The sequence below is a fragment of the Schistocerca nitens genome, chromosome 12, assembly GCF_023898315.1.
Source record: "Schistocerca nitens isolate TAMUIC-IGC-003100 chromosome 12, iqSchNite1.1, whole genome shotgun sequence".
In the NCBI taxonomy this organism is placed as follows: Eukaryota; Metazoa; Arthropoda; class Insecta; order Orthoptera; family Acrididae; genus Schistocerca; species Schistocerca nitens.
The window spans coordinates 171781892-171803791 of NC_064625.1; the positions used below are offsets into that span (position 1 = coordinate 171781892).

The 21900-nt window shown below is 39.8% G+C and overlaps 2 protein-coding genes across 8 annotated transcripts in view; one reads left to right on the forward strand and one right to left on the reverse strand.

Moving 5' to 3' along the window:
* Positions 1-3084, reverse strand: part of LOC126214866 (poly(rC)-binding protein 3) — a 524736-nt gene extending 521652 nt beyond the window's left edge. For 6 of the 7 annotated variants that reach the window (XM_049941512.1, XM_049941509.1, XM_049941508.1 and 3 more), the window contains exon 1: positions 2947-3084. The gene's annotated coding sequence lies outside the window, so the exon portion shown is untranslated. The remainder of the gene's footprint in view (positions 1-2946) is intronic. The other variant, XM_049941504.1, reaches the window with a different exon arrangement.
* A 794-nt stretch (positions 3085-3878) lies between these two features.
* LOC126214864 (molybdenum cofactor sulfurase 3) overlaps positions 3879-21900 on the forward strand; it is a 161551-nt gene continuing 143529 nt past the window's right edge. Inside the window, 1 exon segment of the mRNA XM_049941502.1 lies at positions 3879-4208. Within this exon segment, the coding sequence (XP_049797459.1) occupies positions 4154-4208 (55 nt within the window). The 5' untranslated portion in view covers positions 3879-4153.

The window sequence follows — 21900 nt, forward strand, 5'->3', positions numbered from 1 at the left end:
AGTAGCATGGAGAGCTGCATCAAACCAGTCTCAGGACTGAAGGCCACAACAACCACAACAACAACATGGCAACTGATCCTGCTGCAGACCATAGTGTCATTAATAAAAATTCCTTTAGGGCTAGTTACAGCAGTAGAGCAAAGAATTGGAAAGGGTTCATAAATCTGGCTATACTACGTATTAAGTATACAAGTGAACACAGTATGATTAGAGATGTGTTAAGTATTCGTAACTTCTTCATGGAGCAAGAAACAGAACTGTTGTAATTTTTCTGCATGCTGTTACAGCTTGTCTTATGACGATATCTGGCTTTCCAACTAAAGGATTCAGAAGTAACAAAGTACAAACTAGTTTCTGTTCATTGTGAGATGTATCCACCTTCCAACTCACCAAGAAGATAAACACGGGAATATGTTTTGAATTTCACTGACCAATCTTTAAACAACTGAAAGTTACACACGCAAAAGGACCATACATCTGAGTTTGGCATATTCAGAGCATCCACTTTGTGGAGGCCAAAGGGATTTGAGCAAGCTCTATCAAAACTGATAAGTATGATGGTCAAGCTTCCAGTTCTGCATGCAACCATCATAAGCCTTACTAGTCTCTTTTTCATATCTTTCCTTCCTCCTGCAGAAAGAATTTCCTGGCTCTGGAAGGTAGCAACTGTATGCCCTTTTAAATATTTCCATCTGCTGTTACACAGTGAGTATACTTTTCTCTCCACCCACACTACCTTTCAAACATGTAGGCCTAACTCTTGAAATCGTGGTCCATTCCTCTTAATTTTAAATGTGTGAAGCAACATGAGTTCTCTTAAGTTTACTGCACCTTAAACCATGACCATTTTCTGTACTGTGATGGTAGATAGATACAACTGCTGTTGAGCCATCAGTTTGTATTTTGTCAAAAAAACAAATGGAGTTTTACAGTGCTGCAAGTTCTCTTTGGTAACTGAAATAATTAATATTTAGATGAAAACTTACTTTATGACTACCACATGCTTTACTGACACTTGTGGTGTTAAGATACCCCATAAACCAACTTCATTAAAAACTTATTAGATATTTTCTCACAAAGGTAAAACAAACGTTCAGAAGGGAAAAGCCCTTACAGCTCAAAAGGCTTCTGACAGACATGACTTTTATGCATTCTTTTCTTTTTTTATGATTTGTAGTTTGCATGCCACTAACATTTGTTGCAACTAACTTTCTATATCAGCAAAATACGAAAAAAAAAATATAACTAGCCCTGTTCATTGCAGCATTGTAATAGCCTACATGGAAAGACTAAAGGTAAACTTACCAATCAATTAGTGCATAAAAATAATTTCCTGATACCTTTTCTTAGTTCTCTACAGAAATTTTACACCATCGAGATGTAATGTGTTTTCTACTATCATCTGTAATTACATTAATTTTCATTTCAATGTAAGTGACAATCTAAAGTGGATTCTCTACTTAATGTTTTACTCAAGCAATTTATTTGCAGATAAGGTGCCATGTTTAAACAGCATTGTATGATATTACAGCAAACTGATTGGGTCATTTACCCTGCTTCCCAGTGGCCAAAATTGAAATAATTTTGTATATGGTTTGATCAGCTGTTTGCACATCTAATGTGGAAGTCTGTTAGCAGATTTCCCAATATGTGACATCTGACCATGGTAATTATTAATGTAGGCTACTGCAGCTTGAAAATCATTATGTGGCTTATGTGCTGTACAGGATTAACCACTGTTGAAAAATTCGCTTCAATAATACTCTGAACCATGGCATTAAGATGTTTTATTTATTATACACACTCATTCCATGTGTGTAATACAATACTATAAGCAAATAATTCGCAGCAGAGTCCTGCTCCAACACTCACCCATGCCCTCTTGTTCTACTTACCATTGCATTCTACCTTCCTTTGGCGAAGTACCACTTTAATTAAAGGAAGGTTTCCACCAGACTGAATTCGGAAGGACAGATAACAATGGAAAGTGTTTGGAATGGTATATAATAATAATAAAATTTATTTTCTTGCTTACTTTATTACAAGTTGACAGTCATTCCAATGCCGTCAGGCTTGAATGGAGACTTTGGAAAAGTATGCAGAATGTTCGGGTGGTTCACAAAAGGTGAGGTACTGAAATTTAGCAATATGCACAGCATCTGCTGCTATTTTTCCCAAACAGGAGTTATAAAGGTTTCCAATTTTTTTTCTCCGGACATGCTTGGAAGGTAAGGTGGAAAGGACTAAAACAATTCGGAAAGTATTTTAAAAAGCTAATTTTATAGTAGTGGAGGGCATGGGGTTTGGTTGGAAACAGGAATATAAAAGTTGTGCTGGCTGAAAGAAAACAGGGCATTTCTAAGAACTCTGTGCAAGTTGCGCAACAAAATTTGGCAAAGTAGACAAAAAGATCTAAATGGTGTAGCACGATGCAATTTACGATGGGATCCTTCTACTGTGTACTGGTACAAGAGAAGGTCAAGCATGGGCAATCTAAATTTTTCGTGGAAGGTAAGGACAGGGGAGGGCAAACTGCTGAAAGATGATTAGGTTATGATGTCACTAGAACAAGCTACTCTTTCATACATACATTTGTTTACTTTTTATGTTCTATAAGCTGCTACTTTTAAACAACGCATCACTAAGCCGGCACACGGTATTATTGTTTTGAGGTTTGCTTACCCGGCACATTCAAAGTCAAGGTCAAGAGTGACGAAGAGAGAGTAATATATAAGCAGTTATTTTGGTAGCTGTATTTCATAGTTATGGAATAAAACTTAAGTCACTGTTAACTATTGAAAACAAAAATAGCACTCTCACGTACAAAGATCATTTACGCTTGACTATCATGGCTACCGGTTTGCACTAGCTTGTTCATCGTGACGAAGAGAGCTTGGAATACAAGTCATACGCAATTAATGGATAAAGGAAAAGTTACAAACATACCTTTGTAAACTCAGGAAAATACTGGCAGGTCCAGGAATAACGAGGATTGTTTCTGGGAAACAGAAACAGGTCACAAATGGAGGAACACTGGAATGGCAGCCTGACAGCGTTGATCCAAGGGCAAAGTGAACGTCAGAGACATTGCTCTAGCTTGTCTACGAGCATGGGCAGGTCATAAAATCCTACATGTTTTCGCTTTAAACCGGGATACTGTCTTATTGCGGTTTAGTGAAACAAAAAAGTAACGCTCTTCATAAAATGTTATCCAATAGGATTATCTATTGGTATTACAAACCAGGTTATCGAGAAATACCGGGCCTATTTTTGAAGCTACACTCCATCTACAACTAAATACCAATATACAGCGGATTTGCATTTCGAAATGAATCCCTCATTACGCATTTACCTTTTCAAATATTTTTTAGATGTACAAAATGTTAGATGTTGATGCACACACTAGCGTTTGACCAGGAGTGCAGAGAATGGCACAAGAGAACCAGTCATTTGTTTTCACAGATTCCATGGAATTACTGCAAATATCCAATTAATGTCTCGCATTGTTTAGGGATGCTCACAGGCGTTACTCCCTGAGTGTTTAATTGGGGGTCAATAATTAAATTATACGATTAAGACATGTAACAAAACAAAGCTGGAGCTGGTACTGTAGATCCAGATTTTAAGAACTCTGAACAGTGAACAATATTTACGTCTGTAATCATTCATCCTTTTTATTATTAACTACTAAAAATGAGAGTATCTGTATTCACTTCTTCACGTTTTATACACACAACAAGTAGCAATTGATTAAATAGAATCTCTAGCTGCAAACATTAACGGAAACGAAGAAGTAAATTTATTACAAAAGATATAAAATCTGTTGTTATTCACGATTAAACAGGAAAGAGCACCGTCGACTGATTGATAGGAGGAACACGGGAATGGCAGCTTGACAGCGTGTGGCGCAACGAAAACACGCAGTAAAATTATGAGCCATGTACCTGTCTGAGGAAGCCTAGCATGATTACGCAATGCACTGCGGGGGGTATTATTTCCTTGCAATCAGAAGGTTGTCGATGCGGAATATGTACACTCATCGCCAAATTACCTGTATTGTTCGTTGAATAAACAGGATCTGCAGTTTTGCTGTCGGAGTACTGATGGTATACCAAGCTCACCTGTCGCATTAGCTGCTACGGAGGCTCCTGCGATGTACAGCGAGGAAACGATCAATAATTTACTGAAAGATTTTAGTAGACTGAAAGGTAAGCGCGCAATTTTGCTTTCATCTTCTCACCACTCTGAGAAACGAGTCTGATTCATCGCAAAACATACTCGCAGCAAAAGCTTTGCACTGGAGATAATGAGTTTGATGACGTGCGGATCGGTAACCAACTGTTCTTGAAGCCTTCCCGTTTTATATACTTACTACAGGCTACTCTCATAACTGGCTACCTTTCAGATGTGCAGAATGATACAGTGAGGTTTCTGATATAAAAACATCTCATTCATTCAAACCTGAGTGCTTGTCTTCAGTGAAGTGTAGTGCAAAGCAGCACAATTATGCAAAAACTAGGAAGATGCCAAACACCATCTTGATCAAAATATATTGGAAACAACAAGTGAATCTCCTGTTGCTAAATTATTGAAGGGGTGGTGACTAAAAAATGCAGGGAATACTCTGGATCTCAGTACAATGTTTTTCTGTGAAACCAGTGCCAGGCAACAGAGGGAATTGAAGCACTGTCTGTGGACCTGAGTAATGATCAGCTGCCACTTTATAATAGGTGCACACAATAAGCTGATCAAGAACGCACTATTTTTAACATCAAGAGTGACGACCTGTTTGGTGCAGCAACTCCACAAACAAACCAGTGGCATCAGCCTTGGAATAATAAAACTTTAGGGCAAGCCAACTAGGAGTGCAATAGGGTGCTGATTTTGGAGAGACCTCACAGTGGCTCTGTGCCAGTTGCTGCTATTGGGAGGTGAGGAATGGTCTGAACTCTGTTGGCAGAGAGAATCATGTACCTGTATAAATAATGCTGGCCTCCATCTGAAGCTTTGTTGTGAACCTCAGTGTGATTTACAAGTCGTGGTCCTAATGAAGGTGGTATACATTTGCATGCCACTGACCTTTGTATTGGCTTATCTAGCCTGATATAGGAGGGCCTACCGTTTAACTTAGACAGCAAATTTTTCCATATAGGGTTGTTCTGTGACTAATACTGACATTCTCCGATTATGTTGGAATTTGGTGTACCTAGTATTCCTGCATAGTTGTGAATGAAAACCATAGAATTTTTTTCATCAATTCATCGGAAATTTATTAAGCTCTGACTTTTCAAAGTTATGTTAAAAATTGCTGCACCCTGGGCTGGCAAACTGCCATTTTGTCTGGAACCAGATCAGATACAGACCTAGAAAAGTGTCATTTTAAAGCACTTCAGATGGGCTTTCATTTGATATGCAACATGATTGTGTTTAAAATTTAATATCTTTCTAAATTTATAGAGAGTTATATTTTTAAATTTTTTAAAAAATTACAAAGTTTATATGCACTTCCCAAACTTCCATTTTGGGATCATCACAGGATCACATGTTGCAAAACTTTCAAGTTCCAAGAGATGTGTGAAAAATGACTTTTGGGAAGCTTCTATATTAAGAAATCAACAAATAATTGTTTAAAAATTTATTTTCTTACCTACATGACATTCATGAATAACTGTGCATATCACCTTTTCTAATACTGGACTTTAACTGTAAAGGCGATGTTGGTTTTGACCATATGATTTTCAGGCAAGATGTATATTTAGTCTGTTGGAGTCACAGGTTTCACCTTGCATAGAACATCTGCTACAAGAATCCACGTAACATCTGGCTTCTCCAGGTATGCAAAAGGAGGAGATGGATCACACGGATGAAGAAATGTCACTTTCAGATCCTCTTCATCTTTGCTCAAAATATATGCAAGCCACTGCATCTGCATCTCCAACTACCACTTGTTGTGATACACTGTAGCTAGTGTTTCTTGAGATTTGGTGGCCAACTGTTCAAGTGAAGTTGGAGCATACAAGAATATTATGACAAATATTTTTGTTGTATTTGAGTCCCTGTAATTGTTAATGCTTTGCTGAAGTGACTGTTTTGTGGCTGTCTCTATGTAGTTGTCCAGAGTTACAAACGTAAAATGTACTCTAGAGGTGTTTTCCACTGCCCAGGTGAAACACCACCAATGTGTAAGAATTTGATTTTCAAATGGATGTTGCAAACTTTCTTGGCCTGCCAACTTCTTGACTGTGCCACCAACTCCTTCACAAGGCCTTTTTCCATGAGCTGTTGATGAAAAATGCCATTCAGCTTCTATGCCAAAATCAGCTTGATGAAAACATAAATTTAAACAATTGTTCTTATTTTTGAACAATTAAAAAAGTAGCATGTTTTTTTTAGGTTCAAATTACTGTCTCAAGAAGTCCATGAGCTTTTTCTGGACGCAGTAGACAGTCACAGTGTTATGTTCAAGACAGTCAGAAATAACAACATAACTTAGATGTTTTGTCTCTGTTTCTCCTTTGTAGTACACAACAGATGGGTGGACAGTAACTTGCTTACTGCTCCAATGATAGCTCTGCACTTCAGCTTATCAAAAATTAGTTCTTCTCCGAAAAATCACAGTACACAGCAAAATGTGAATCTTGAGGCTTCCTCTAAAGTGTTCATAAATGAACTTTGTTGTTTTGCAGTAGGACAAACAGAGACAGATCATTGCAAAATAAAGTGATGAGCTCTGTTGTTAATTTTTGTAATGTTTCTAATTTACATCTGTAGACAGAAATCCAAATTTCCTCATTTCCAGTTGCGCGGGATTAGCCGAGCAGTCTAAGGCGCTGCAGTCGTGGACTGTGCGGCTGCTCCCGTCGGAGGTTCGAGTCCTCCCTCAGGCATGGGTGTGTGTGTGTTTGTCCTTAGGATAATTTAGGTTAAGTAGTGTGTAAGCTTAGGGACTGATGACCTTAGCAGTTAAGTCCCATAAGATTTCGCACACATTTGAACATTTTTTCCCCTAATTTCCAGGACATGAATTACAACAGTGATTGCAGGCTGCAAAGAACCTTTGCAAGGCAGTGTTAATATGTTTGTATTTATTCACTTATTACAGAGTTTAACCTTGCATTTTCAATAATATGTTTCAAATATTGGCAAATAGCACATACAATCTCCATGTGTGTGCCACCAAAATCTGCTAGAATACAGTGTTTGGGCCTCAGTTCTGCAAATTTGGAAAAACTAATAGGCATATTAGAAAAATTTCCTTTAATCAATGTGTGTGCCTCCTTTAAATTACAAAGAACCCATCTCATTGAAACCTTAATTTTCTGACCATTCCTGTACTTCATTGAAACACGATCCTTTCTTCCAAGCATTGCCCTTCTTACATCATCACCCTCATAAAATGACCAAATGGTGTGAGCAGTTTCTACTGACAGAAATTTCCCTGGTTTTGTATCTGACATTTCAAGATGCCTCTGTTCTGTAATAGTTATTTTGCTTGTCGGACCATGTAGTTCACGGCATTGAACTCCTGCATTACCTTTCTTACACTCCAGTTCTGGCAGGCGTGTTGAAATTATGATTTTCTTTTTTCTGCTGCTTGCATTTGTGAAATTGGGCTTCAGATTGTTTAAAACACCCCATTGTCACTTCCGGGAGATCCTGTATTGACAAACATATTTCTTTTCATCAGTTATTTTTCTCTTTATCTTGCAGATAGCCATGTTGGCTCCGCAGTGTGGGGTTTATTACCTAGGGGTCACAGTAGCAAGAAGGTTATTATGTGACTAATACTAGTTTCACTACATTTAGTTACTCCCACAAATGGGAGTACCACAAATGTTATGGAAAGTGCTTGTAGAATCTTCCTCTGCCCCTCCCTCCCTCCCCTCAATGGACACACACACACACACACACACACACACACACACACACACACACACACACGGTCCCAGCGAGACTGACAGTGCCAATGTTCTTTTGTTGCAGATGGGCTGGTTGTCAAGGAGAAAGGGGGGGGGGGGTGAGGTGGGTGGAAGGAGAGTGAGGCAGGAGGAGGACAGGGGTGGAGGTGGCTAGCGGCTCAGAGGGAGGTGGCTGGTTTGCTGGCGACAAATGCAATGCGGGAGGGAAAGCAGCAGCATGTATATGGGCTGGCACGATTGTAGAAGCTGGTGGAAGCAGCAAACACTGCAGACAATGCGGGGTCATGAATTGGGAGGGGGTGACAGGACGGAGGAAGGGGAAACTGTTAGGTGGAGGGTGCAATAACGATTGGTTAACCTCGTTTGAGGCCAAGACTATTACGGGAGGAGCGGATGTGTTGTGAGGATAACTCTCATCTGCATAGCTCAGAGAAGTTGGTGGTGGGGGGGAGGACCCTGATTATTCGGGTAGTGAAGCAGCCATTGAAATTGAGCATGTTGTGCTCAGCTGCATGTCGTGCCACTCTGTGATCAACTTTTTTCATGACATCAGTTTGACAGTGGCCTTAATTCTGGTGGACAGCTGGTTGGTAGTCATGCAAACATAAAAAGCTGTGCAATGATTGCAGCAGGGTTGTTATATGAAATGGCTACTTTCACAGGATAAGATAAGCATGTGACAGAACTGGAATAGAAAGTGCTGGGTAGTTGGATTGAACAGGTCTTGCATCTTGGGCTTGCCACAGGGATATGATCCCTGTGGCAAGTGGTTTGGTAGAGGGAGTGGCGTAGGGATTGACTAGGATGATGTGTAGGTTGGGTAGGTGACACACCACCACTCTAGAAGTGGCGGGAAGGATCCTGGGTAGGATATCCCTCATTCTGGGCCAGGAAGAGAGATAATCTAAGCCCAGGCGAAGGATATAGTTCAGTTGTTGCAGTCCAGAGTGGTACCGAGTGACGAGGGAGTGCTCTTTTTTAGCTGATTCTTGGGTGATCGGAGGATTGTGGGTGTGGGATGATATGGCATGGGAAATCTGTTTGTGAACTAGGTCTTTTTTTTTGGGAGGGGGGGGGGGGGTGAGGAGATTGGGGAATTGCCTGTCTGTGAAAGCCTTTGTGAGGCCTTTAGCATACAGGGCAGGATGTTTTTGCCACTGCCGATACATCGCCTACAGGTGGTTAGGTTCTGTGGAAGTATACTGAAAGCAGCCATGTCGTAGACTATCTCTGCTGCAAACACTAAATAGCTTATTAGTTGGCATGATTACCAACCAGCTGTCCATCAGGACAAATGGCCACTGCCAAACTGTTGTCAAGAACAAAGTTAATCATCCTATGACCCAACATGTAGCTGAGCACAACATGCTCTTTTTCGATGGCTGCTTCACAACCTGAGCCATCTGTATCCTTTCCTCCTCCACCAGCTTTGGTGAACTATGCAGATGGGAGTTTGGTTTACAACACTCCTTCTCTCCTGTAATCATTCTGGCCTCAATTTCGGTTAACATACTGTCCCTGCACCCTCCACCCGACAGTTTCACCTCCAGCTGTCATGTTACGCCCTCCCAGTTCATGTCCTCACATCACTTTCAGCATGTACCATTTCCCACTGGCCACTACAATGGTGCTAACCCATATGCCTGCCACCCCTCCCTCCCATATTCTTAACCGGCAAACCAGTCACTTCTCTTCAAGCCACTAGCCATCCACTCCCAGGCCCTCTCCCTGTTTCCCGCCTTCCTCTCCTTTCACCTTCCCCACCTGACACTACCCTCCCACAACTAGTCCACCTGCCACGAAAGACCATCGACACTGTCAGCTGGCACCCTGTGGGGGCATAGATGTGTGTGTGTGTGTTTGTTATCTTTTTCTTATTTACAGGAGATTCTCATAACATTCGAAGGGATTGGAAAATGTGTGTGACAAGTAAAAGTTCATTCTTGAGTGGAGTCTGACATTGTATTGTGGCCACCACCCATTTCAGCTGGTGCAGCTGTATGTTCTTTCTGAAGTGTACCAATTACTTTTCTTTTTTTTTCTACAACTGTCACAGATTTTTGCAAGTTTTGGCATTTCATGAAAAAGTACACACATTCATTGTGAAACAGTTCTAAGTTCTTTTGTTTGGCAGCTGTGATTCACTGTATCCAAAGGATTCAAGCAATGTAAAATTACACGTCACTTTTCTTCATATTGTTATCTTATTGTCTTAAATCCTCAACACCTGGAATTTAAACAAATAAATAAATAAAAGCACTGTTTAGAAAATATACAATGAAATTCATGTTAACCATGAGCTAAATTTTGTGGCAATGCTAGATCTGCTGTTCCTTATTTCTTCCTATGCATGTTAACCTTTACTCCTTGTATGAGTTTATCACATGATGATCCCAAAATGAAACTTTGCGAGGGCAAGGAATTTTGCGATTTTTCAAAATTCTGAGAACATGGCTTTTTTGGAAATTTCAAATTCAAAATTTACTTAAAATTAAAAAAAATTAAACACCATCGTGTTGATTCTAAATGAAAGTCCATATAAATATCTTTAAAATGACACATTTTCCATGTCTGTATCCTATCTGGTTCCAGAGAAAATGGCAGTTTACTAGTTTACGGTGCAGCAATTTTTAACAAAAATTTGATGATTGCATGCTTAATAAATTTGTAATGAAATGAATACTTTTTTGTGATTTTGATTCACTGTTATGTAGGCACACTGGGTACACTAAGAGGTCAAAGTAATGTTAGGTTCAAAATTGTGTTGATTTAATAAGGAATTACCCTGTACGAATAATTGCCAAAGGTGAAATAAGTGATAAGAAACAGAAAAAAAAAATCCTATAGGACCAACTGGGGATTGAACCATGAATCTCTGTATTTACAGTCTGACATTTACTCACTTAACTAATGGATAGCAGAACTGATAGCTGATAAATAAAGTGTGTACCGATGTACACTGATGATGATTGTTGTTGTGATGCAACCCCTCTTCCTTTTTTTTTTTTCAGTTTTCGGGAGTTATGCTGCGTGCGTTTTGTAAAAACTTACTGAAGTAATCTCGTATTGCTGTACCAGAATGTTACATGATCAAAAACAAAAAAAACCTTCACTAGTGGGATGTAGTTTTGAAGACGGGTGTTGTGAGTTCACTGAATAAAGTAAATGACAGTCATACTGTTCTGATTTCATTTCAGTTACCTGAGACTGCAGGTGTGTGTGTGTGTGTGTGTGTGTGTGTGTGTGTGTGTGTGTGTTGTGTTGATGAAGGTCTTAATGGCCGAAAGCTTTATTTGGAACAGCCTTTTTGTTGTACCTATCTACAATTCAGCATCTCCACTATATGGTGAGTACTTTCCTTCTCATAATATTATTACATCCCATTCTGGATTTTCCATTGTTTGAATAAAATGCGTTATTGGCTTCCTCAAAAGCAAAAATACCCATGGTGGTAGTAATATTTCAAGAAATTGCTTAAAACCTGTTCTTTGCAGACACGTAATTTTCGCATGGCCACCATGAAAGCTATTTTCAGATGGAGTTAATGAGGTTAGATGGGATTAGTAAACAACGCAATTGTCTGCCAACAGACCAATAATGCCATCAACATGACAGAGATAAGTCTCAAGAAATGACCTGTGGAACCTTCCGGGGGAGTAGAGGGTTTTCAGTGGGATGTTCTTGTTATTGACACCTTCAAACATATTAAAAGTCATATAGTATCGGGTCACAGTTGGAAAATACAGGATTTTAATTAGGAACACAGGTGTAACTATGGAATGTGCAATGCAAAAAAAATTTTCATGCTACATTTGTTGGCTTTGTCAGCTCACAACTAATGCACGATTGTCCAAAGCAACCTCTGTATCTGGTTTTGCAAAACTATTTAATGCTACAGTTAGCGGAAGTACATGGCCAACTGTGACCAATTCTTGTGGTGAATATGAAAATTTGGAAGCTTTCCCTGACAATGATGTTTGGCTTGAAAGACATTTTCTGTTAATGAATTACCAGGTATTTTGCAAAAGATATTGTTTGTGAATGTTAGTGCAAAGTAGGTTCTAGACACAGCCTCTGTTAAAAATTAAAAAAAAAAATGCTGTTGTTGATCATACAGTGTAAACTTTCACGGCTGGTACTGACATTACTTCCAGGCTATTAGGCCGTGTTCGATGTATAAAACTGTCTCCTAACGTTCATCTTCAGAGTTAAAATGCTACTTTACCCCTGAAGATGTCTCGCAAAGTCGGAGATGAAATTTTAGGAGAAAGTTTTATACATCAACCACAGCCTAATACCTCAGAAGTTTTAAGTGATGTCAGTCATCTCCAGAGATAAAATGGGAAACTGCCATTTTACCTCTGAAGACGTTTCCTGCAGTCGAAGAGGAAACATTAGGAAAAAGTTTTATTCATCGAGCGTAGTCAAATAGTGAGGAAGTTTTGGTTAATGCCGTTGCTGATGTTCCTGGTCAAAATGGGATGGCTGTATCACAATGTTCAATACACCCACCATCTCCACTAGACCTATGTACGTGTACTACAAAATTCGAGCTGTTCTCTCCTTCAGTGGAGTGCCAATTGCACTAGAAGTATGGAAGTGGGCTACATTTCATTTACAATGTTAGCAGCTCTTCCCCAACACGAAAATATACACCGAGGTGACAAAAGTCGGGGTAGTGATATGCACATATAAGATGGTAGTGGTATTGTATACGTAAGATACGAAAGGCATTTCATTTCCATAGCTGTCATTTGTACTCAGATGATTCGTGTGAAAATGTTTCCAATGTGATTATGACCACACGGCAGGAATTAATAGACTTTGAACGCGGAATGGTACTTTGTGTTAGATGTGTGGGACATTCCATTTTGGGAGTCATCAGGGGATTCAGTATTCCGAGATTGACAGTGTCGAGAGTGTGTAGAGAATACCAAATTTCAGGCATTACTTCTCACCACGGATAATGCAGCGGTCGACGGCTGTTACTCGATGACCGAGGACAGTCTCGTACGCGTAGAGTTGCCAGTGCTAACAGATAAGCGACACTGTGTGAAATAACTACAGAAATAAATGTGTGACACGTAACGAACTCATCTGTCAGAGCTGTGCAGTAAAATTTGGTGTTAATGGACTACGGTGGGAGACGACCGATGCGAGTGCCTTTTCTAATGGCAGCACCTCTCCTGAGCTTGTGACCAAATGTGTTGGACCCTAGATGACTGGAAACTGTGGCCTGGTCAGATGAGTCCCAATTTCAGTCAATAAGAGCTTACGGTACTGTCAGAGTGTGGACCCCTCGAAGCCGGGGACCTAAGTTGTCGACGAGGCACCCGTGCGAGCTTGTTACGGCACTGTAATGGTGTGGACTGCTTTTACATGGAATGGGCTGGGTCCACTGGTCCAGCTGAACTGGTCATTGTCTGGAATTGTTATGTTCAGCACTTGAAAACAATTTGCAGGCATTCATGGACTTCAATGTTCCCAAACAATGATGTCATGTCACTGGGCCACAATTGTTTGCGATCAGTTTGAAGAACATCCCGAATAATTCGAGCAAACAATTTGGCTAGCCAGATCGCCCCTCACGAATCCTGTCGAACATTTGTGGGGCATAATCGAGAGATCGGTTGGTGTACAGAATCCTGCAATGACAACGCTTTTGCAATTATGGATGGCTATAGGGGCAGTGTGGCTGAACACAGGGTGTAAATTTTAAGTTGACAAACCAGAATAACTCAAAAAATAAGATTCACACAAAAAAATGTGTAGAATCCAAAGTTGATTATTTTTGAGGGGGACATCTGCTGGTGCTAAAATTGGCCCACCACCCCAGCCCCTGGGGCTGGGGCGGGAGGAAAATTTAAAATTTCTGATGGAACCCCTATTTTTTATCGCAGAATCAGATTCTACATAAAAAACTACCTACATTTTGTCTTAAACATTTGTTTTGATTCTTGGTAGTTGGCACTGTAATTCAAGAAAATCCATGTTCTCATTTTTTTGTGGAAAATGGTTATGGATAAATAAAAAATGCGTATTTGCTTCATAAATTTTTATTCACTAAAACTAAAACTCTTTCTCTCTCCCCATAGGATGGGGTTTGAGAGAGGGGACCCAAACAACATTGGTCAAATGGGTCAACATTTGTAAAACTCTAATTCCTCTCTCTCAAACCTCACCCTATGGGCAGAGAGGGAGATTTTTAGTTTTAGTGAATCAAAATATATGAAGAAAATAAATATTTTTTATTTATACGTAACCATTTACCACGCAAAAATGAGAACATGGATTTTCTTGAATTACTGCGCCAACTAGCAAGAATAAAAACAAATGTTTAAGACAAAATGTAGGTAGTTTTTTATGTAGAATCCGATTCAGCAATAAAAAACAGGGGTTCCCACTTGAAATTTTAAAGTTGCCTCCCGCCCCACCCCAGGGGGCTGGGGTGGTGGGCTAATTTTAGCAACAGCAGACGTCCCCCTCAAAAATAATCAACTTTGGATTCTACACATTTTTTCATGTGAAGCTTATTTTTTGAGTTATTCTGGTTTGTCAACTTAAAATTTACACCCTGTGTATCTGCTGGGCGACTTTCCAGAACTTGTCGAGTCCATGCCATGTCGAGTTGCTGCACTATGCCAGGCAAACGGAGGTCCGACACGATATTAGGAGGTACCCCATGACTTTTGGCAATGTATGTTCGTCATTGCAGTAACCTACTTGTGTATCTTATTTTTGATTTTGTCAAAAATTGAGAATGTGTTTAAATTCTAACCTAATACTATAAAATACCAGCTAACTTTATTTATGAAGCAGAGAAAATGATGAGCAAGCATTCACATTTGCTACCAAGAATCGACTCGTGATTCATTATATACAGTTCCCATCGAATTTTTACCAATATTGTCACGCTACACGTCAGACACCGTAAGTGCACTTTTACCAAGTAAGTGCAGTAAACAATATGATCCAAGCCTCAACCAAAAACTAAACTAAACTATGCTAAACTAAATGACATATAGTGAACAAAACACTTGAATGACATGTACAAGTGAAACGTGTAAAGAAGACATCAGAGATGCCACTGCGTAACATATGACATCAAATATCAAAGGATATACTGATAGTTCACATTGTTCATGCTATTGTTTAGAGAGGTAATGATACAGGTCGTGATAACTGTCAATAATGTAAGTGTACTCAAATAGTACATATCTTTCACAATAAGACTCTAAGGTAATCAGAGTACCAGATAATTAATTTTTTTATTTATATAACAGAATACAGAAACTTATGTCGAGAAATCTTGTGTGGATAAGGAATTGGCATACTCTGTGGGCAGAGATGTCATTGCTGGTTTTGCTGTACCACAGGGATTGTTATGATCTTGTCGAGTTTTTTGTTAGACATAGTTAAATTCCCATTCTATATCACTGATAATGTGCATTTAATCAAATTGGTGGGAATAACTTAACACAGACAATTGTAAATGACACTTCTGTGAAAATTATTAACCAGTTCTCTGCAAATGGATTGTCATTAGGAGAGAGTGAAACATAGTAAAATAAATTCAGTACTGTATGAAATTTTACTTCCCAGTTAACAGCAATGTAAAATATAAAAATCTGCAAATAAAATGAAGTTTACATTTTTCAATGATAGTGACTTACACTGGAAGTCTTACATTAGTGATCCTATACGACATGTTAAGATCCCCAATTTTTTCATCACAGGCAGTGAAAAATGTTTATGGGTCAATTCATTATCTCACTATGCCTGTTATCATTGTCACACAGAATAATATTCTCATAGATTGATAGCTTGCTCAAAACATGACTGAATGTCTTGTTATACACATCAGTGAACAAAAAGAATTGATAACATTTCATCATTCAATTGGGTATCAGTTACTAAAATTGGGAGCTTGTATCTAGTCTTAAAAAACCAGTTTTCCAAATGGACTGGAGTTAGTGCAAGAGGTGCAGCAGCAAGTTTCTGGTTGTGGTGTCATCAGCTCAGTGAAGAGTAAAACTGTGTTTACATGAAGGAACACTGTACAATAGGTATGAAATAAATGAGGCACTGCAGTTGTTAAGACACTGACCTCATTTTAGGGAGAAGTGAACTTTGTCTGTCCAGCCATCCCGATTTAGATGTTTCGCGGTTTTCCTAAATTATTTTAAGCAAATGCCGTGATGGCTCCTTCTCCGAGGCAATCTGTCCTATCCTTATACTGTACTTATTCTTTGTGTCCTTTTTTGAGCTGCTTATTTTCATTGTATTATGATGACAAATCCTGTATCGTGTACCTGGATGAATGAATGAATAAAATAAATCCATCTGCAGTATTTTAACACAAAATTGCCCCATGAATCTGCAAATAATTCCCAGGCCTAGGTTTATCAGAAAAATTATAAGTTCCATAAAATTTTGGGTGAATTTCCCTGAAAGTTGATGGCACAATATTTCAGCAGTGTCTTCTGGCCATCTTTGGGTGAAAACTGACAGAAAAGGCACTGAACTCTGAATACTGACAGGGAAGGCACTGAGCTCACGTATTTAAGACCCCACTAGCACATGTGCGTGGCATATAGCAAGTGTGTGCTCAGCGTTGCACGCCCTCCGTAGTGAAAGCTGGCGTCATCAGTATCAGATTGGTTGTCTTTGCATGGCAATTATCCCAGCTACACTGAGCACAAAATTTTTCTGTGATGGGATTCCCTGCAGAATTTAATGGAAATCTGCCATTTCGATTAATCGTGGTCTCGGACAGTTGTATTTTCACTGACTCATTGATTACGGAGCTCCAAAAGTTTAATGTATCGGTCACAATTTTCTTTTGGTCACATTGCTTCGAGTGACCAGTGGAAATACAATATTCGGCAGTAGCAGACTTATTGGCTCAGAGGAGGTGAGTTTGCCATTGATGATCTACAATGTGTTTCTGCACTGTTCACGTTGGTTGTCCTATAAACAATTTGCCACACTCACAGAATTCTATAAACAACTGCTTTGTGCAACTCTGTCATCTGTGACAGATCCCAGTAGCATCGAGATTTTGGGAGGAGGACGAAAAACTACTTTAACTTTGTCCTCTTAACATTCTGTCTATTTTGGCTGTGAAATGTTTCCAATGTGGTGTAAATAAGCAGTCGTTTTGAAGGTATCATCCTATTGTTTGGCTTCTCCTTTGTATGTCTATAGTGCTCTCTCTACTTGCTGGAATGAATATTCAGTGTTCCTGAACACAGTTTGCGGGTGCTCCAGTTACGTTTGCAGATTATTGGTATTCGAGATGGTACGAGCTCGGTGGATTAAGTTCTTTAGAATGTCCGTCGCTTGTGCTGATAGGTGGCAACTAGTAGCTTGCAGATATTGTCTGTTTCAGTGACTTTTGAAATGCCAGGTGTCCAAGTATGCAATCACTCTTCCATCTCACCGAGACGTCTAAAAATGGCAAGCAACCACCTTTCTCGATCTCCGTAGTAAATTTTATGTTTTTGTGTACAGAGTTCATACGTTATAGGAACTCTCGGAGACTGTCCAAACCTTGAGGCCAAACTATAAAAGTGCCATCAACGTACCTTCAAAATACTGTTGATTTTAAAATAGCTGAGGTGAGTGCTCACTCCTCAAAATCTTCCATAAAAAGGTGGCCACTAAGGGAGACAAACGGCTACCCATGGCGACACTGTCACATTGTTAAAAAAACTTGTTGTAAAATAAAAATACATCGAGGAGAAAGTGTGCTCGAACAAAGCTGTAATGTGAGCCCCAAACATACTGCCAATGAGATGCAGTGAGTCCATCAGAGACGCATTTGTAAACAGCAAAATGACATCGAAACTGACCAACGAGTTGTTGCTTTCCAGCTTAAGTGACTGAAGCCAGCTGATAAAATCACTAGAATTTCTTATATGATGTGGACACTTGCCTGTAATGTGTTTCAGTAGAGACACCAAGTATTTGTCCAAATTGTAGGCGGCTGCTCTAATGTTGCTTACTATATGACATTAAGGCACATCTGCTTTGTGGACCTGGGGCAGTCCATACAGCCTACATGGAACTGAACTATTTGGTCTTAGTCTTGTAATAACCTCCTTTCTTAGAGAATCATTAGACAGAAGTTCTGCCGTTTTTCGCATCACTTGATTGGTGTCTTATCAGTTTTGTGATACGTTTAATCACTCAATAGCCCTCCTGTGGCATCATAACAGTATCATTACCTTCATCTGACTTGAGTACTACCATATCCACCTCTGATCTTAAGTTGTGGACAATTGCTCTCTCCATAGACGAGATGTTACTGTTTGAGAGTACGACTCTCATCAACACGGGGCAGGACTCTCGATGAATTTCCTCTGCTGCATCAGCTGGCAGACAGTGCACAACTTCTTTGATGGAACTGTCAAAATCCATCAGCGGCAGTGAAGCAGGTGTAGGAGTGAAATTAAGACCTCTTACCGACACAGTCATAGTCGTGTCATCTATAGATTTCCCTGTGAAGTTCGTAACAGATTGTCAAATAGGAACTTCCTGCGGCACCTGTGTCGATAGAGTCAATCTTTGCACCCTACCTTGTCTTAGCGTTGTCACGGATACATTTCGCTTTGGCCCATGTCGCACCATTCACACAGTCCAAAGATAACAACAAGAGTCTTGCTGCCACTTCTAAATGCAAATAATGTATGTACCTTTGGACACAAAATCCAATTCGTGTTGACTAAAACAAATCCTTTCTCTCATCAGTGCCACATTTGCCTTGCGTTTGATGTTATTTGCAGCAGTGTATTACTAAAACGCAATGCGAGGGCATTATTCCAAAGTTTGCCAAAATTGGCATTTTATTATGGCACCGCTAAAAAAACATCAAACAAGGCGAACATGGCACTGGCTAGAGAAAGGATTCGTTTTAGTTGATGTGGATTGGAGTTTGTGTTGTAAGATTATTTGCAGTTCGAATTGGGAGCAAGATTATCATTGTTGTCTTTGGACTAGCTGGATGGTGTGACATGGGCCAAAGCAAACTGGATCCACAACAAGGCTACAATGATGTAGAGTGCAAAGATTGACTCTTTCGACACAGGTGCTGCAGGAAGTTCCTATTTGACAATCCGTTATCAACTTCACGGGGAAATCTGTAGACGACACGACTATATGTTGGAAAGAGGTCTTAATTTTGTCCCTACACCTCTTTCACCACAGCTAGTGAACTCTCACAGTTCCATCAAAGACGCTGTCCACCGTCTACCAGCAGATGCAGCAGAGGAAATTCATTGAGAGTCTCACCGTGTGTTGACGAGAGCCGTACTGCCAAAGAGTAACATCTCGCCTATGTAAAGAGCAGGCCTCTGTAACTTACGAGCAGACGTGGATACGGTAGTTTCCAAATTGGATAAAGGTAATGTTACTGTTCTCATGCTGTGGGAAGGCTATATCAATAAGATCAATGTTTTATTGATCAATAAGGATCCTACCAATCGAAAGATGCAAAAAACAGCTGAACTGCTTTGTAACAGTTCTCTACCATGGAGGTCATGAAGCAGCTCAGACCAAATAATTCAGTTGCACCTAGACTGTATGGACTGCACAAGGCCCACAGAGATGGTGGGCCTCTACATCCTACAGTAAGCAGGCTCTTATTTGGCCAAATACTTGGTGTCTTTACTGAAATGCATTGTAGGTAGGGGTCCACATCATATAAGAAATTCTAGTGATCTTATAAGCAGGCTTCAGTCACTTAAGATGGAAAGCAATGATTTGTTGATCAGTTTCTATGTCATTCTGCTTTTCACAAATGTGTGTCTGGTGGACTCACAGAATCTCATTGACAATATATCTGGGGCTGACAGCACAGCTTTATTCGAGCACACTGTCTCCTCGACATACATTTTTGTACAATGTGATGGTGTTGCCATGAGTAGCCCTTTCTCTCCCCTAGTGGCAAATCTTTTTATGGAAGATTTCGAGGAGCAAGCACTCGCTTCAGCTATTTTAAAACCAACAGTATTTTAGCGGTAAGATGGTGACACTTTTTTAATCTGGCCTCACGGTTTGGACAGTCTCCGAGAATTTCTATAACATTTGAACTCTGTACATGAAAACATAAAAGGTTGTTGCTTGCAGGTTTTAGTCGTCTTGGCACAATGGAAGAGCAAGCAAATAGTTGCCACCATCCGGCACAAACAATGGGCATCCTGAAGACCTTAATCTACCGAGCTCATGCCAGCTCAGATGCTGACGATCTGCAAACAGAACAGGAGTACCTGCAAACTGTGTTCCAGAACAATGGATATTTATCCCAGCAATTACAGAGTGCTACGGATGTACAAACGACAAGACAAACAAGAGGATGAGGCCTTCAAAATGATTGCTTCTTTACCACATATTGGAAATATTTCAGCCAAAATAGGCAGCATATTAAGAAGATATAAAGTTAAAGCAGTTTGTCATCCTCCAACTAAATCTCAGCACTACAGCTTAGAGCTGTGCAAGGCAGGTGTTTATAGAATTCTGTGGGAATGTGGCAAATCTTAGATAGGACAAACGTATGCCCAGTGCAGGAACACATTGTAGAACATCAGCGGCATACTCGCCTCCTCCAAGCCAAAAAGTCCACTATTGGTGAACATTGTACTTCCACTGTTCAGTTGATGAAATACAAACAAGCGAAAATTGTGGCCCATATATCAAACTTTTGGAGCCTCATCATCAATGAACTAGTGGAAATATGACTGTCTGAGTCCCTTATTAATCGAGATGGTGGTTTCTAGTTAAGTTATGCAAGGAATCCCACCATAAAAAAAACTTAGTGCTCTGTGTAGCTGGCATCGTTTGCCAATCAAAGACAATCAATCTGATATTGATGAAGCCAGCTTTCAATATGGAGGGTATGGGATGCAGCGCACACATCACACGTGTGCCGGTGGGGTCTTAAATATGTGAGCTCAGTGCCTTCCCTGTCAGTATTCACCTAAAGGTGGTCAGAAGACACTCTGCCGAAATATCGTGCCAACAACTTGCAGACATCTGGCAGTTCGCCCAAAATTTTATGGAGCAATCTGTACACCAGGAAAGTTTTAAATCTCATATCAGAATTGCAAGTAATTGAAGTCAAATAGGGAAGATGTCATTTACCAAACCCTAATTTGACTAATTCTTGAATATTGATTGTACTATTGTGAAGTGGCATTGTAGAAAGAGATAAAAAAAGTTAAAAGAAGAGCTTTGAGATACATCGTGAGGTTTTTGGTCAGCACAATAATCTCACTGAAGAATTCTACTAACTGTAATGTTTTAAGCTCTAAGAAAGGCAGATAGTCTTGCTCTAAAGTCCCAAGAACTCAATTTCTAAAGTGAGTCATAAAACATACTGTATTCCCCAACAAACATCTCACATACTGACTGTTATGGTAAAATCAGGAAAATTAAAGTTTAATTGGAGCTGTACCAACAATCATTCTTTCCGTTTATTATGTGTAAATTTAATAAAAGAGGGGCAAAATTTGTATCATACTCTTTGTTTGCTCCATTACAGACATACACGGGTTGCAGAATAGAAATGTAGAGGTAGGCAGCTCTTAATTGAGGAAGAGTACTCTATGCACAGAAATGCATAGAAAGGTAGTATGTGATGGTGATCCACAAATCTCTCTCTGACTAACTACATTGATGAAGTCATTTTACTCTCATTTAGCAAGAGTTGGGCTTTACTCTTCATCCAGTCAGTCTTATTTCAGTTTTTCATGATTTCCTTCAATTACTCTGTTTCCCTCCATCTAAGCAAGTGCTTTGCCTCTAATGGTGATATTACTATCAGTGCTACTGTAAACTCTAACAGCCCCCCCCCCCTTCTCTCTCTCTCTCTCTCTCTCTCTCTCTCTCTCTCTGACCTTGCTGTCAGGATGTCAGTGGAAAGTTGCAGACTGTATTAAAAAGCTAAGTGCAGTGTATGTGATCATTTTCATGGGATTGCAGG